The 12,280-nt window shown below is 36.1% G+C and overlaps 1 protein-coding gene across 1 annotated transcript in view; it reads left to right on the forward strand.

Annotated features, from left to right (window-relative positions):
* The window catches only part of ptpn3 (protein tyrosine phosphatase non-receptor type 3), a 41,687-nt gene that overhangs the window by 9,075 nt on the left and 20,332 nt on the right, over positions 1–12,280 (forward strand). The window contains exons 2-9 of the mRNA XM_053487555.1: positions 6,791–6,954; positions 7,299–7,406; positions 8,763–8,805; positions 10,244–10,322; positions 10,865–10,909; positions 11,439–11,491; positions 11,901–12,018; positions 12,184–12,271. Of these exons, the coding sequence (XP_053343530.1) occupies positions 6,811–6,954; positions 7,299–7,406; positions 8,763–8,805; positions 10,244–10,322; positions 10,865–10,909; positions 11,439–11,491; positions 11,901–12,018; positions 12,184–12,271 (678 nt within the window). The 5' untranslated portion in view covers positions 6,791–6,810. The remainder of the gene's footprint in view (positions 1–6,790; positions 6,955–7,298; positions 7,407–8,762; positions 8,806–10,243; positions 10,323–10,864; positions 10,910–11,438; positions 11,492–11,900; positions 12,019–12,183; positions 12,272–12,280) is intronic.

A 12,280-nucleotide genomic window follows, 5' to 3' on the forward strand; every position in this document is an offset into this window, starting at 1 on the left:
TTCGAGCCCCAGCATCACCAAGTTGCCACTGTTGAGCCCTTGAGCAAGGCCCTTAACCCTATATGCTCCAGGGGTGCTGTAAGCTGGCTGACCCTGCGCTCTGACCCCAGTTTTCTAATTGGGATATGCGAAGAAGACATTTCACTGTGCTGTAAAGTACATGTGACAAATAATTGAATATTCTTCTTCTTCTATTCTTCTAACTTTTAGTCACTAACTGTTTCTCACCAGCTCTACCAGACTCGGGTAGTTAGTTCTGCCAGTTGTGGAAGGATATGTGTTGGTAAAGAAAAAGAACTGGTTAAATGAACAAATGAATCATAATCTGTAAAAAAAAAAAAAAAAAAACTTGAGGTTATGCTGTTGTGCTGAATATCAGCATGGCTGTGATGCCTCGTGCCAAGCTGTGCCGATATTTATGTATTATATTGCTAGAATAAATGAGCTTCTGATGCCATGGTTGACGCCCTTTTATCTTGGGATGATGTAAGCACACAGCGAGCTCCAGAACACAAAGCTGCCAAATGTTGTATAGATGTAGTCACACTTAATGATGATAAACTTATCTTGTGGATTTTATTAACAACACCTGCCTGCTTAGGACTCTTAATGACTGTGGAAATGGGTAGGGTCAGTTTGCCCCTTTAATGATCCATTTGCCCAAACTTTTTATTTACTTTTATTGCTGTTTTTGTTGATGATGAATACATTTGGTTTCTACATGTTTTGTAGCTTGGTTATTTTATGCTTTTAAAGTGACTCTTCATGTGATAAAAATGATTGGGTTGAGTTACAACTTTAGCTCACATGTTGAGTTAAAAAAAAAAAACAGATGGAAAAACAGATGAATATGCACCATCCCAAGAGAGTGCTTTCCACTGAAGCAGACCTGTTTTATTTTTTAGTTAATTTAAGACTTTCAGGTAGGTCTTGAGTGTGTGTGTGTGCGTGTGTATGTGCACAAACAAAAAAAACATGAGAATAAATACCTCCCTTTTTTTGGTGGTTTAGGTCACTGATTGGAGGGTCAAGGGAGGTTTGAACCTCACAACCACCAGGTTCCCATTATTGGGTATGAGCATAAGACCCTTAAACCTACACTCCGAGACAATGCAACCACTGCATGCGTGCCAGTCCCAACTTTGTTTAGATAGTGGTTAGATTAAGACAGAAAGGGCATCTGGTACAAAACTTGTGCCAGATCTTAAGGATCAACTTATCTAATTTAGTGGCCTCTAGGATAAAAGGGCCAAAGCCCAATAAAAATATATATATTGTGACCTCATATATGAAGCACAAACCTGCTCCGGTTTGATGCTCAGCTCTGCTGATCTCTGGTGAGGGAGTGGGGACGATGACTCAGAAGTAGATTGTTAACATAGACACAGAAACAGTATGTTTGGTGAAGGGGTGAAAATAAAGTGAGTGTAGAGATATAATCATAATGATAATAATAATCATAATAATAATAATAATCATCATAATAATAGTAATAATAATAAAACATTATCTGAGGGTTTTCAGCTGGCATGCTGACGGACACACTTTGTGTTGGATTTTTAAGCAGATTTATTTAGGAGGACTAAATGAGGTGGACAGAACAAGGTTTTGCAGAAGAGAGAGGGGAAACACCAGGCTAACCTAGGAGCATAGTCATTTTTAAATAAGATTCTTTTTGCACAGACTTATTTTTATTACATATACTGATTGAGGCATGTTGGATATTTTCTTGGTTCATGTCTTTTTCCTAATGTCCTGTATATTTTTTTCTGTGGATAATTTTATTAGTACAAAAACTCGAAATCAAACAGAAGTGTCAGTAAAGCAAGATAATATCCAGACAACAGTGGCGCAAAATACAAAAAAATGTAACACCGGTGAACATGTGGATGTCAAAAGATGATGGTTTAAGAGCCTTCAGCAGAAGCATTACAAATTCCACCGAACTGGTTGTTACTACAAAAATGACAGTGTTCGAACAAGTGTGTTTATTACTTACATACCTGTAATGTGCCTCAGCTGTATTCACAGGAAATTAATCATCACCCTTTAAATATCCAGGTTTAGGAACTAAAAAAAGGGCTTCTGGGAGCCAATTGCAAAATGTGTACCATGCATGCTTTGTGAAAGTATTTATTATTTAGTAAATAATTTTATTTTATATACAATGCTGGGTCGGCAGGGCTGAGTTTACTGAAAAACATTTTTCGGTTTCAGTGGTAAAGCATCATAGGCTTAATTCGTGGCCACTTTGAAGTACGCTATTTATGATGTGTGTGCTGTGGAAAGAATTTCTGGAAAATTCTGTTGCCTTTGTAGTTGCACTTTGTTGGATGAATTAGTTATTTTCTTCACAAATAATTTCCCTTGACTACATATCATTAATATTTTTAATATTCCAAGTTAATATTAGTGAAGCCAGTTAACAATCATTTGTTTTTGCCTTTGCAAACTAAACTATGCGAAACTACAGTATTTGTATGTTGTAAAAATGAATTTGTTTTATGATATTTTTTGCTTAAGGAGACAGATTTGTCCAGCCCTCCTGTCCTCTGTTTTGTACACTAAAGGATGTCTGCTAGCTGCGTCCCTGACTCAGTAGTAAAATGTTTCGCATTCCTAAGCTGTACTAGTTGAGGAGTGGAGAAGAGAATTAAAAACAATGTAGAGACATGTTTAGGCTCAAAAGGTAGGCGTGCATGTGTGTTTGTGTTAAGGTTGTGCAATCTGGACAAATACTCTCTTATACTGTGTTGTACTTTAAAACTTATTGCCTAGGAGTGTTACTCTTTTTGTAACGCATGCTTTAGTGTTGGTGTGCATTATTCATTTGATAAAAAAAAGTATTTTAGAAGCCAAGGATAAAAACCGTAGTACCACAGTGCTAAAGAGGTTTTCTCCTGTATGGGGGAGGAGAAATATTAAAGGGAAAAGTATGTTGCCCAGATGGGATTGCATGTTGAGTCAGACTTTTGCTGTTACTTAAGTTTCATTCAAGTTGCTGTGTAACATGAACACACCTTTAATTATTTAAAGCAAATTTAAATGAAGAAGGTGGCAAGGAACAGTGATGAGATCTAGAAAGTTAGTTTATTGAGTACACTGTGTTCCAATTTATTATGCAAATTGGATGTAAGTGTCATAAACATAAAATTTTTAGTTTTTTAATTAAACTCATGGATGGTGTTGTGTCTCGGGGCTCTTTGGATTACTGAAATGAATCTCAGACATGTGTGATAAATAGCCAGATAAACCCAATCAAAGGAAAAGTACTGAAGAAGGATGTTCCACATTATTAAGCAGGCCACAGGTTTCAAGCAATATGGCAAAGAAAAAGGATCTCTATGCTGCCGAAAAGCGTCAAATAGTGCAATGTCTTGGACAAGGTATGAAAACATTAGATATTTCAAGAAAACTTAAGCGTGATCATCATACTGTGAATGCTCACAAGCAGAAACGGTTGCAGTGGGCTTAGGCATACATAAGGACTCATTTTTAAACAATCTTGGTTACTGATGAGTGTCGTGCAACCCTGGATGGTCCAGATGGATGAAGTAGTGTAAGGTTGGTGGCTGGCCACTATGTCCCAACAAGGCTGCCACATCAGCAAGGAGGTGCCAGAGTCATGTTTTGGGCCAAAATCATGGGGAGAGAGCTGGTAGGTGTGAAAATTACCTCTGCAAAGTATATTGACTGACCACTTTCTTCCATGGTAATAAAAGAAGAACTGTGCCTTCCGTAACAAAATCATCTTCATGCACGACAATGCACCATCTAATGCTGCAAAGAATACCTCTGTGTCATTGGCTGCTATGGGCATAAAAGATCATGGTGTGGCCATCATCCTCCCCTGACCTCAAACCCAAAACCTTTGGAGCATCCTCAAGCAAAAGATCTATGAAGGTGGGAGGCGGTTTGCATCAAAACAGCAGCTCTGGGAGGCTATTCTGACATCCTGCAAAGAAATTCAAGCAGAAACTGTCCAAAAACTTACAAGTTCAATGGATGCAAGGATTGTGAAGGTGATATTAAAGAAGGGGTCCTATGTCAAGATGCAACATGCCCTGTTAGGATGTTTTTGATTAAAATAGCTTTTAATTTCAGTAAATATGACCCCCTAAAGCTGCAAATTCAACAAAAGCCCATTTTCAGTTCTTTACAGCCTATAAAATGTTTTAACTGTGTTCTGCATAATAATTTGGAACAGTGCATTTTCAGTTTTTTATTTTTGAAATAAATATTATTATCAATAGGACGTTTGTTCAATAAAATTAAAATTATACACTAATGGTTGATAACTAGAAAATTATACTGACTGTCATTTGCATTGAATAATTATGAAAATCAGAGAAAGATATCATTTGCGTAATAATTTGGAACTTAGTGTAAGTTCTATTCCATAAACATGCTGAGACATATGGGCAAGAAAGAGTGTAAAGTGTTTGTGTTTACTGATTATATAAGGTTGGATTAACTGTATGTTTTTTACTTTGAAAATTGGTGTCGCTATTGATGGTATGCATACCTTAATTAATCACTATCAATAAATTAGAATATCATTGAATGGTTGATTTATTTCAAGTGAAACTTTTATTTTGTATAGGTTCATTACATACAGAATGATATATTTTGAGTGTTTATTTCTTTAAACGTTGCTAATTATGGCTTACAGCTAATGAAAATTCAAAATTCAGTGTCTCAAAATTAGAATGTTACTTAAGACCAATAAAAAAAGATTTTTAATGCAGATATGTTGGACTACTAAGAAGGTATGAACATGTACAGCGCTCAACACTTGGTCGGGGCTCCCTTCGCATGAATTACTGGAGGCGATCAGTGTGTGGCACTGCTGAGGTGTTGTGAAAACCCCGGTTGCTCTTATAGCAGCCTTCAGCTCTTCTGCATGATAAGTCTGGTGTGTTGCATCTTCCTCTTCATAATATACCATAGATTTTCTATGAAGTTTACTTCGGGCGAGTTTACTGGCCCAGGTAAGGTCATGACATTCTGTGATATTGTCTTTGGTTCAAGAGTGGCTTGACACATGGCCTACAACTGTTGTCCCTGTCCTGGATTTGTCTGTGTGGGGTGGCTCCTAAAGCACTAACTAGCGCTTAGCCCTTTTGCCTGTGCAACTTTTTGTACCACATTTTTTTCTTCTATTCAACTTTCCATTAATGCTTACCCCATGATTGTGTAGCCTACTGAACCAGACTGAGAGACACTTTAAAGACTCAGGAAACCTTTGCAGGTCTTTTTAAGTTAATTAGCTGATAAGAGTGTGACACAATGAGTCTTCAATATTAAACTTTTTCACAATATTCTGATCAATATATCAATCTGTATGTAATGAATCTCTAATATGAGTTTTACTTTTTTTTAATTTAAATTACTTAAATAATTTAACTTTTCAATGATATTCTAATTTATTAAGATAGACCTGTATCTTTACATTAAACTTGATACACAATCATTTAAACAGATTGTTAAAAAACAGATAATAAAGTAGGCTATTTGTCATTCGCTGGTATTCCATAATATGTTAATTAACATTAAACTGTAATCAAAAAGCTCAATTTTAGTCTCATTAGACAAACAAATTTTTTAAAACCATGTTTGCTAAGACTCAACGTGTCTAACACACCTACAAACAGGATTTCATGAGGCTCAACACTAATTCATACATCCTTGTGTACTGTACTTACAGAATTATTGTTGTGCCATGTTTTCAGTTAGGAATTTTTTAACTGTTATTGTCCCAAACTTGTTTGGATAGTTCATTGGTTTTCATCATTCGTTATATTAAGAATGACAATTTTTGTGTCATCCAGGGGCAGGTTAAGTTATATAGAGTTAATGTGACGTTTTTTTTATTTTCCACAGGTAAAGTGCATTCAGCTTATTTAATGGTTTCTGATAGCAACTGGTTGCACCAAAAATAACATAGAGGTTGTGTTTGGGTGTAAATACCTATAAAATAATTACTTACTTTTTATTAATAAACAAATTTCCTGTAAAAATAAGACAAGCAATTCAAGTTAAATCCAGTTCCCTTCCAGGTGGAGATTTATAAAATGCATAACCATTCAAGGGAGGTCAATAGTTATGGTGCACATTTGGTGTCATCAGTAAGGAGCATTAGGCTTAGCAGGGTAACAACAGATAGAAATGATGCAGTCATTACTTTATTACATTTTAGAAACTTCATTTAGTGTGGAAGTAAAAAAAAAATGATTACATACAAAATAATTCATCCTTAGGAAAAAAGTAATTAGCCAATTGACCAAAAAAATGAAATAGCAAATGACAAACAAGTATTACATCATGGGAGATAGTCTGACACCTAGTTGAAATGTGTTTTATTTAGATGTGCCAGCAAGTCAGACTCTCGGTCCATGCCCTTGAGCACTTGAGAGTTTTTTTTTTTTGTTTTTTTTTTTTATACTCAAGTCAATCTAAAAGTGATAGACTGAAAATTGCTCTGGCAGCTTGGAATGTTTTGCAGAAAATTCATATGGGAGATTACTTCGGTTTAGTTGAGGGATTAAATTACTTGTTGGGAGGGGGGTAAAAAAGAAAAAAGAAATAATTAATGTGACAATCTGAAGACATTTGGAGCCTGCTAATGCAAATCCTCTTTCTAATAAAATATAGTTTTGTTGGGGAGAAGATTTATTTTTTGAAGGACAGGTTCAGTATGTTGAATTAACTGCCACTTGTTTTTTGTTTGTGTGCATATGTTAAGAAGTAAGTCTTACACCATGTTATTAATTTTTTTGCGTTCTGGCAGGTGTATTTTGTGTGTAGAAGATGACTTCCCCATGGTGTACACTTGGAAACAAAATCACCTCTCTGGGTCTGGTTGACCTCTCCAAGCGCGCACACATGTCAAACTCTGGCATATCTTGCATTGTGCTACTTCCTGACAGCACAACACATACTTTTACCGTCAGTGTAAGTACAAACGAGTGTGCGAGACGGAGGTGTCTAAGAAAGGAGTGCTGTGTAATTAAAGTATAAGAGAAGACCTAAATTGGCATGTGGAGTGAAATGAACATTATATTTAACCGCAGTGATGCAATCTTGGCTTCATTGATTTTAGGGCACTTACACACAAAATAACAGCACATAATGATAAAGTGGCACTCTTGCCAAACTGCATTTATAAATTTTGGGTATCTTTCCACAGATGTTATTTAAAAACGATATCATCTGCACTCCAAAAGTCTCATTTCATATATTGTATATTGTATGCTCATAACACACTTAACATATGTGTCTATTTTTTTAAAATGTAGAAACATGATGCTGGACATTTGTTATTTGACCTTGTTTTTGAACACCTGGGCATAATGGAGAAGCAGTACTTTGGTCTCCAGATCACAGAAGACGTCTCTAGTTCACCTGTGAGTATATGTGTATGTAGTTATACTGGCGAAAGTGGAAGTTTAAAGACCTTTTAATCATTCAGTTTTATGGTACAGGTTAAACATGCACTGATAGTCACTTATATGATGTACTTTAATACTCAGCACTACTGCTATTGACACACCATTCAGGAGGCATCTTTTAAAGTAAAAAATTTTGCATTCCAAGGATAACTCCAAGAAGTTACCTTCTAATGTTTATACACTGCCTGGCCAAAATAAATAAATAAATAAATAAATAAATAAATAAATGTCGCACACTGTTAGATTTCATTTATTTAGCTTTAACTTTGATTGCAGCACACAATGTGGTGGTCAGAACTACTCTTTAACAACTTGCATCCTGGCATATGCCATCAGGGAAGAAAAACTCCAATGATGTGATAACCAGGTCTTTCAGTGCATACAGGTCATCAGCTGACTATTTTATTGCCACATAACAGTGCTGAGTCAGGACATTAACAACTGAAGCACCCCAGATTATAACAAGTGGTTTGTGCAGAGAGCACTATGCATGATGGGTGCATCGCTTTATGCTCTTCTTTTCCTACCCTGTTGTACCCATCACTTCGGAATAGGGTCAATCAGACCACATAACTTATCAGACCAAATGACCTTTTCACAGTACAATATATATGCTCCCTAGCAAATTCAAAGCTTTTTTCTGATTAGTCTAATTAACAAGTGGTTTTCTTATGGTCACAGAGCCATTTAGTCACAATCATGTGAGTTCTTATCACATTGTATGCGTATAAAAATGCTTTTACTTTCACTGTTAAACATAGCTTTGGTTTTACAGCAACTCTTGAATTTTTAACATACCACTTCTCCAAGTGTTTAAGTGATCTATGTTTTTTTTTTTTTTTTTTTTTTTCTCTTCCACTACATTTCTTCCACTAAATTGACAGTTCAGTAGTGTCCTCCTAGGTTTTGACAATGTGTTAAGGGGGTTCTTACCCAGTTTCAGGAATTACAAATCCCTTTAGTCATTTTTATTTGCTTGATGCAGCCCAATAATTTGACTCTTCTGAAATGGCAACCTTTTTGTCCAGGCAGTGTACAGTATATGTACCAATTATTTGGATAAATGTTGAAAGAAATTTTAGATTTTCAGTTGTATTTCCAAATACAATTTAGAAAATTAGTAAAGGACAAAGTAGTCACAGTGGCATCATATTTTCTTTAACCAAAATATGATGTGGTGTAATAAAAAGGTGGATAAGGTGATATGAAAATTTCTTATCAACACCTGCCCTTTAATGAGCATCAGTATTGTGGTAAATTTTAAGATAGTAAATTGTGGTACAGTAGTAAATTTTACATTTTGCATTTCAGAGATGGCTGGACCCCAGCAAACCTTTCAAAAAGCAGTTTAAAGGTAATAATTAAACAAAGTTAACAAAACACACACACACAGACACTGCATTCACTGTTATGTTTTGTTATCTGAAGAAATAGGGAAAGCATGTACTGGACACCGAAGACATACAGATAATAGATGAGAACTTCTGTTGTTATTCCCTGATTAGAGAAATTAGACAGTTTAGAGAATGGAAAATTAGTTTGAATCTCCACCACCATGCTTTTTTTAAGTGGTCAAAAATATTCTTGTTGCCGGTGTGCCCTGTTAGGTTGATTGTTTAAAGAGCTCTAAATGACTACTCCGGGTTGAAGAAATGGGTTTTGTCTGTGAATACTGCATTTAAGAGGATTTGGGAATACTGAAAATAGAGAGCTGTTTATGGGAGAAAAGCATTCTGAATCATTCTAAATGCTCACAAAACAGTGTTGTCACAAACACTGGGCATAGTCAATACAATTTGCAATGTCTAACAACCAGAAATGGACAATGTCGACCAACGAAAACAACAAGAAGCTGATGGCAGAAAAGCTATGAGAGCATCTACACATCCACAGGAAGGGATGAATCCAGCACTTATCATCAGGAGGAATCAGAATTTTAGATCAGAATTCACCCAAAAAAAACAAACAAACATTCATAAAAGTTCTACAATATGATTACCATCTACATTTGGTCATGTGATGGAAAGGCTAAAAAAACCAGAAGAAAACAATCTGTTCTGATCCAAAACATAAAATCTCCTCAGTCAAGCATGGCAGAGTTGTTGTCATGTATTGGTGATGCATTAATTTTTTATTGCTGTTGTAAGTCATGATGGTAGCAACAAAATTGATTCAGAAGTCTTGCAAAAACATTGCCTGTTCATTTAGAAGAGAAGGTTGGATGTTGGTTGGACTAGCTGGATGGATAAAACTGTTATGTTTTATCATGTAACTACCAGTTGGTATATATGCAATTACTGACTGGTGCTGTTTATCAGCTTTTCATGTTGTATCTCAACAGAAATAGACCACTACATAACATATGGCCTATAGTCAGTAATGGATTATTTACAGATGTGTTTATTAAAGCAAGTAAATATGAGTAATTTAAAAAAATCTAAAATATGTAATTCATACTATATCACAAATATCAAGTTGTGTCTCCTGCCAAATTAATTTCTCACCAAAAAGCATTTATTTGAATTACATAAAAATCCACATCATCTGGATAGTAAATGACTCGGGAGTATAAAGAGTATAAGCATGGTGTTTCATGTACAGTGTCTAAAAATCATTAGCTTGTCAGGAACCTATATTACTGTACCTACTATGTTTTTAAATTAAGGATTAATTATTAACCAACAGCCCTTTACTATTGATCAGTTCCCTCAGATACTCTTTTAGTTAATCAGTACTAAAATAAATAGCCAGTTGTAAATGTTGTCACAGCTGAGTCATTCTTGTTTTCTCAGGTTCTGCCCCATTCCATTTAATATTCCGAGTGCGTTTCTTCATCTCTGACCCTAACTCTCTTCAGCATGAACAGACCAGGTGTGTGTGTGTATGTGTGTGTGTGTCTTTTTATGTGTCTGTATATATAGTATCGGCCATACCATTAACACCATAAAATACTAAATTTATTACACATTATCAACATTAAACATTAGCAACTATACATCAGTAAACTGGTGACAAACTCATGGACATCCAAGGCTCACTTAATTCCCATGTGGACCAAAGCCGAGCCTGTCCGGTCCTATTCATGCAGCAGAAATCACCAAAGAGTCAATGCTGTCTAAGATAGAACAAAAGCCAGACAAACAAGTCTGATCCAAGGAGGCACCATCCCACAACCCCACAACACCCAAAGAATGTCCCAGCGCCCTTCATCACAGCACACCCCCTAGGTCCTACAGAGCCACACTCCAAGGGGCCAGAGCTGCCCATACTGTATAGCACAAGGGGAACCTACACAGTATTGGGAATAATGTTTTACATTGTAATGTTATGGCTGTTCAGGATTTATGTGCGAGTGTGTGCATGTACATGTGTGAATGTATATTTATATATCTTTATCTTTTTTTTTTTTTCAGGCATTTTTATTTTTTGCAAATTAAGAAAGACATTCTGGAGGGGAGGTAATACTTTTTCCATCATGTTAGTCAGTGTTTACTGTCAAAGGCACATGTGATCCACACTACATGATTTCAGAGTTCAGTCTTTTGTTTACATAATTATAGCTGATTTTAATTCTTATACATTATACATATTTAAAAATGGATTTAGTTTAAGCTGTTTAACAGTAATAGTGTGTTTCTGAGGGAGAAAGGTTGCACACCCAGCATTTATACACTCTTGTGAAGTATCACTGATTTTTCTCAACAATATTTTTATTGATTTTAAACAGAGATATAACAGGGTAAACATGTAATGTTTCAATATAGATTTTATAACCCCCTTATAAACCCTATAGCACCCACCCCTCCCTGACTCCAAGCCAGTTTTACATGCATAAGAAAGGCTAGATGCCAGGCCTCTAAAGAAAAAACAAACAAAAAAAAGAATATGGAGCTGGAAGTTTTTTGGTTCTGCATGCAAAAAAAAGTGAAAATAAAACAAACGAATATTTCAATTTTTAAGCATAATTTTAATGTCCTTTACTTACAGGTTAAAGTGTCCACTAAGCTCTGCTGTGGTGCTGGCATCCTATGCTGTTCAATGTAAGCCTGATATTTCAAACATGCTCACTGACCGAACAGTTCTGCCTTGTTTTAATCCTATACAGTTGTGGCACGTTGGTGCAGTGGGTAGGTTTTTCACCTCAGCCCAAAGGTCCCCCAGTTTGATCCTGAGTTCGGGTTTACTGACTGCACGTAGTATTGCGTGTCCGGAATAATTTCTCCTGACCCTTTCTAAACTTATTAAAAAATGCATGTAGGGGGGATTAATTGTGTTAAATTGCCCTTGGTGTAAATATGTGTGCGAATATGTGTGGGAATATGTGTGCAGGGTGTCCAGCAATGGACCGGCCACCATGGCCTTGATCACCTTGGTAACTGAGGATGAATGAATGATAAACAATAGACGCGGCTAATTATATTAATAGCTCTCTTTCTGTTTTATAACAAGCTGAATTTGGAGACTATGTTCCTGAGACTCCTTCTGGATATCTTGACCATATCCAGTTTCTCCCTGATCAGGGCAAGGACTTCCTTTTGAAAGTGGAATCATTGCATCCTCAGCACAAGTATGTACATGTACTCATATGCAGAAGGCATATTGTAGCGGTAATGCATTTGTGGATGTGCCTGTATCATATTTTGGTGTGTATTCATCTGTATGTGGTTTTGTATGAGTATTTTTGTGAGGAGGCTGGAATGAGTGACTAACTGTATGCTTGTGTGCATTGCAGAGGCCTGTCTCAGAGTGAGGCAGAGTTGTGTTATCTGAACACAGCTAGAACTTTAGATCTGTATGGAGTAGAGCTTCATAGTGCACGGGTATCACAA

Source organism: Clarias gariepinus, chromosome 26 (assembly GCF_024256425.1).
Source record: "Clarias gariepinus isolate MV-2021 ecotype Netherlands chromosome 26, CGAR_prim_01v2, whole genome shotgun sequence".
NCBI classification, from domain to species: domain Eukaryota; kingdom Metazoa; phylum Chordata; class Actinopteri; order Siluriformes; family Clariidae; genus Clarias; species Clarias gariepinus.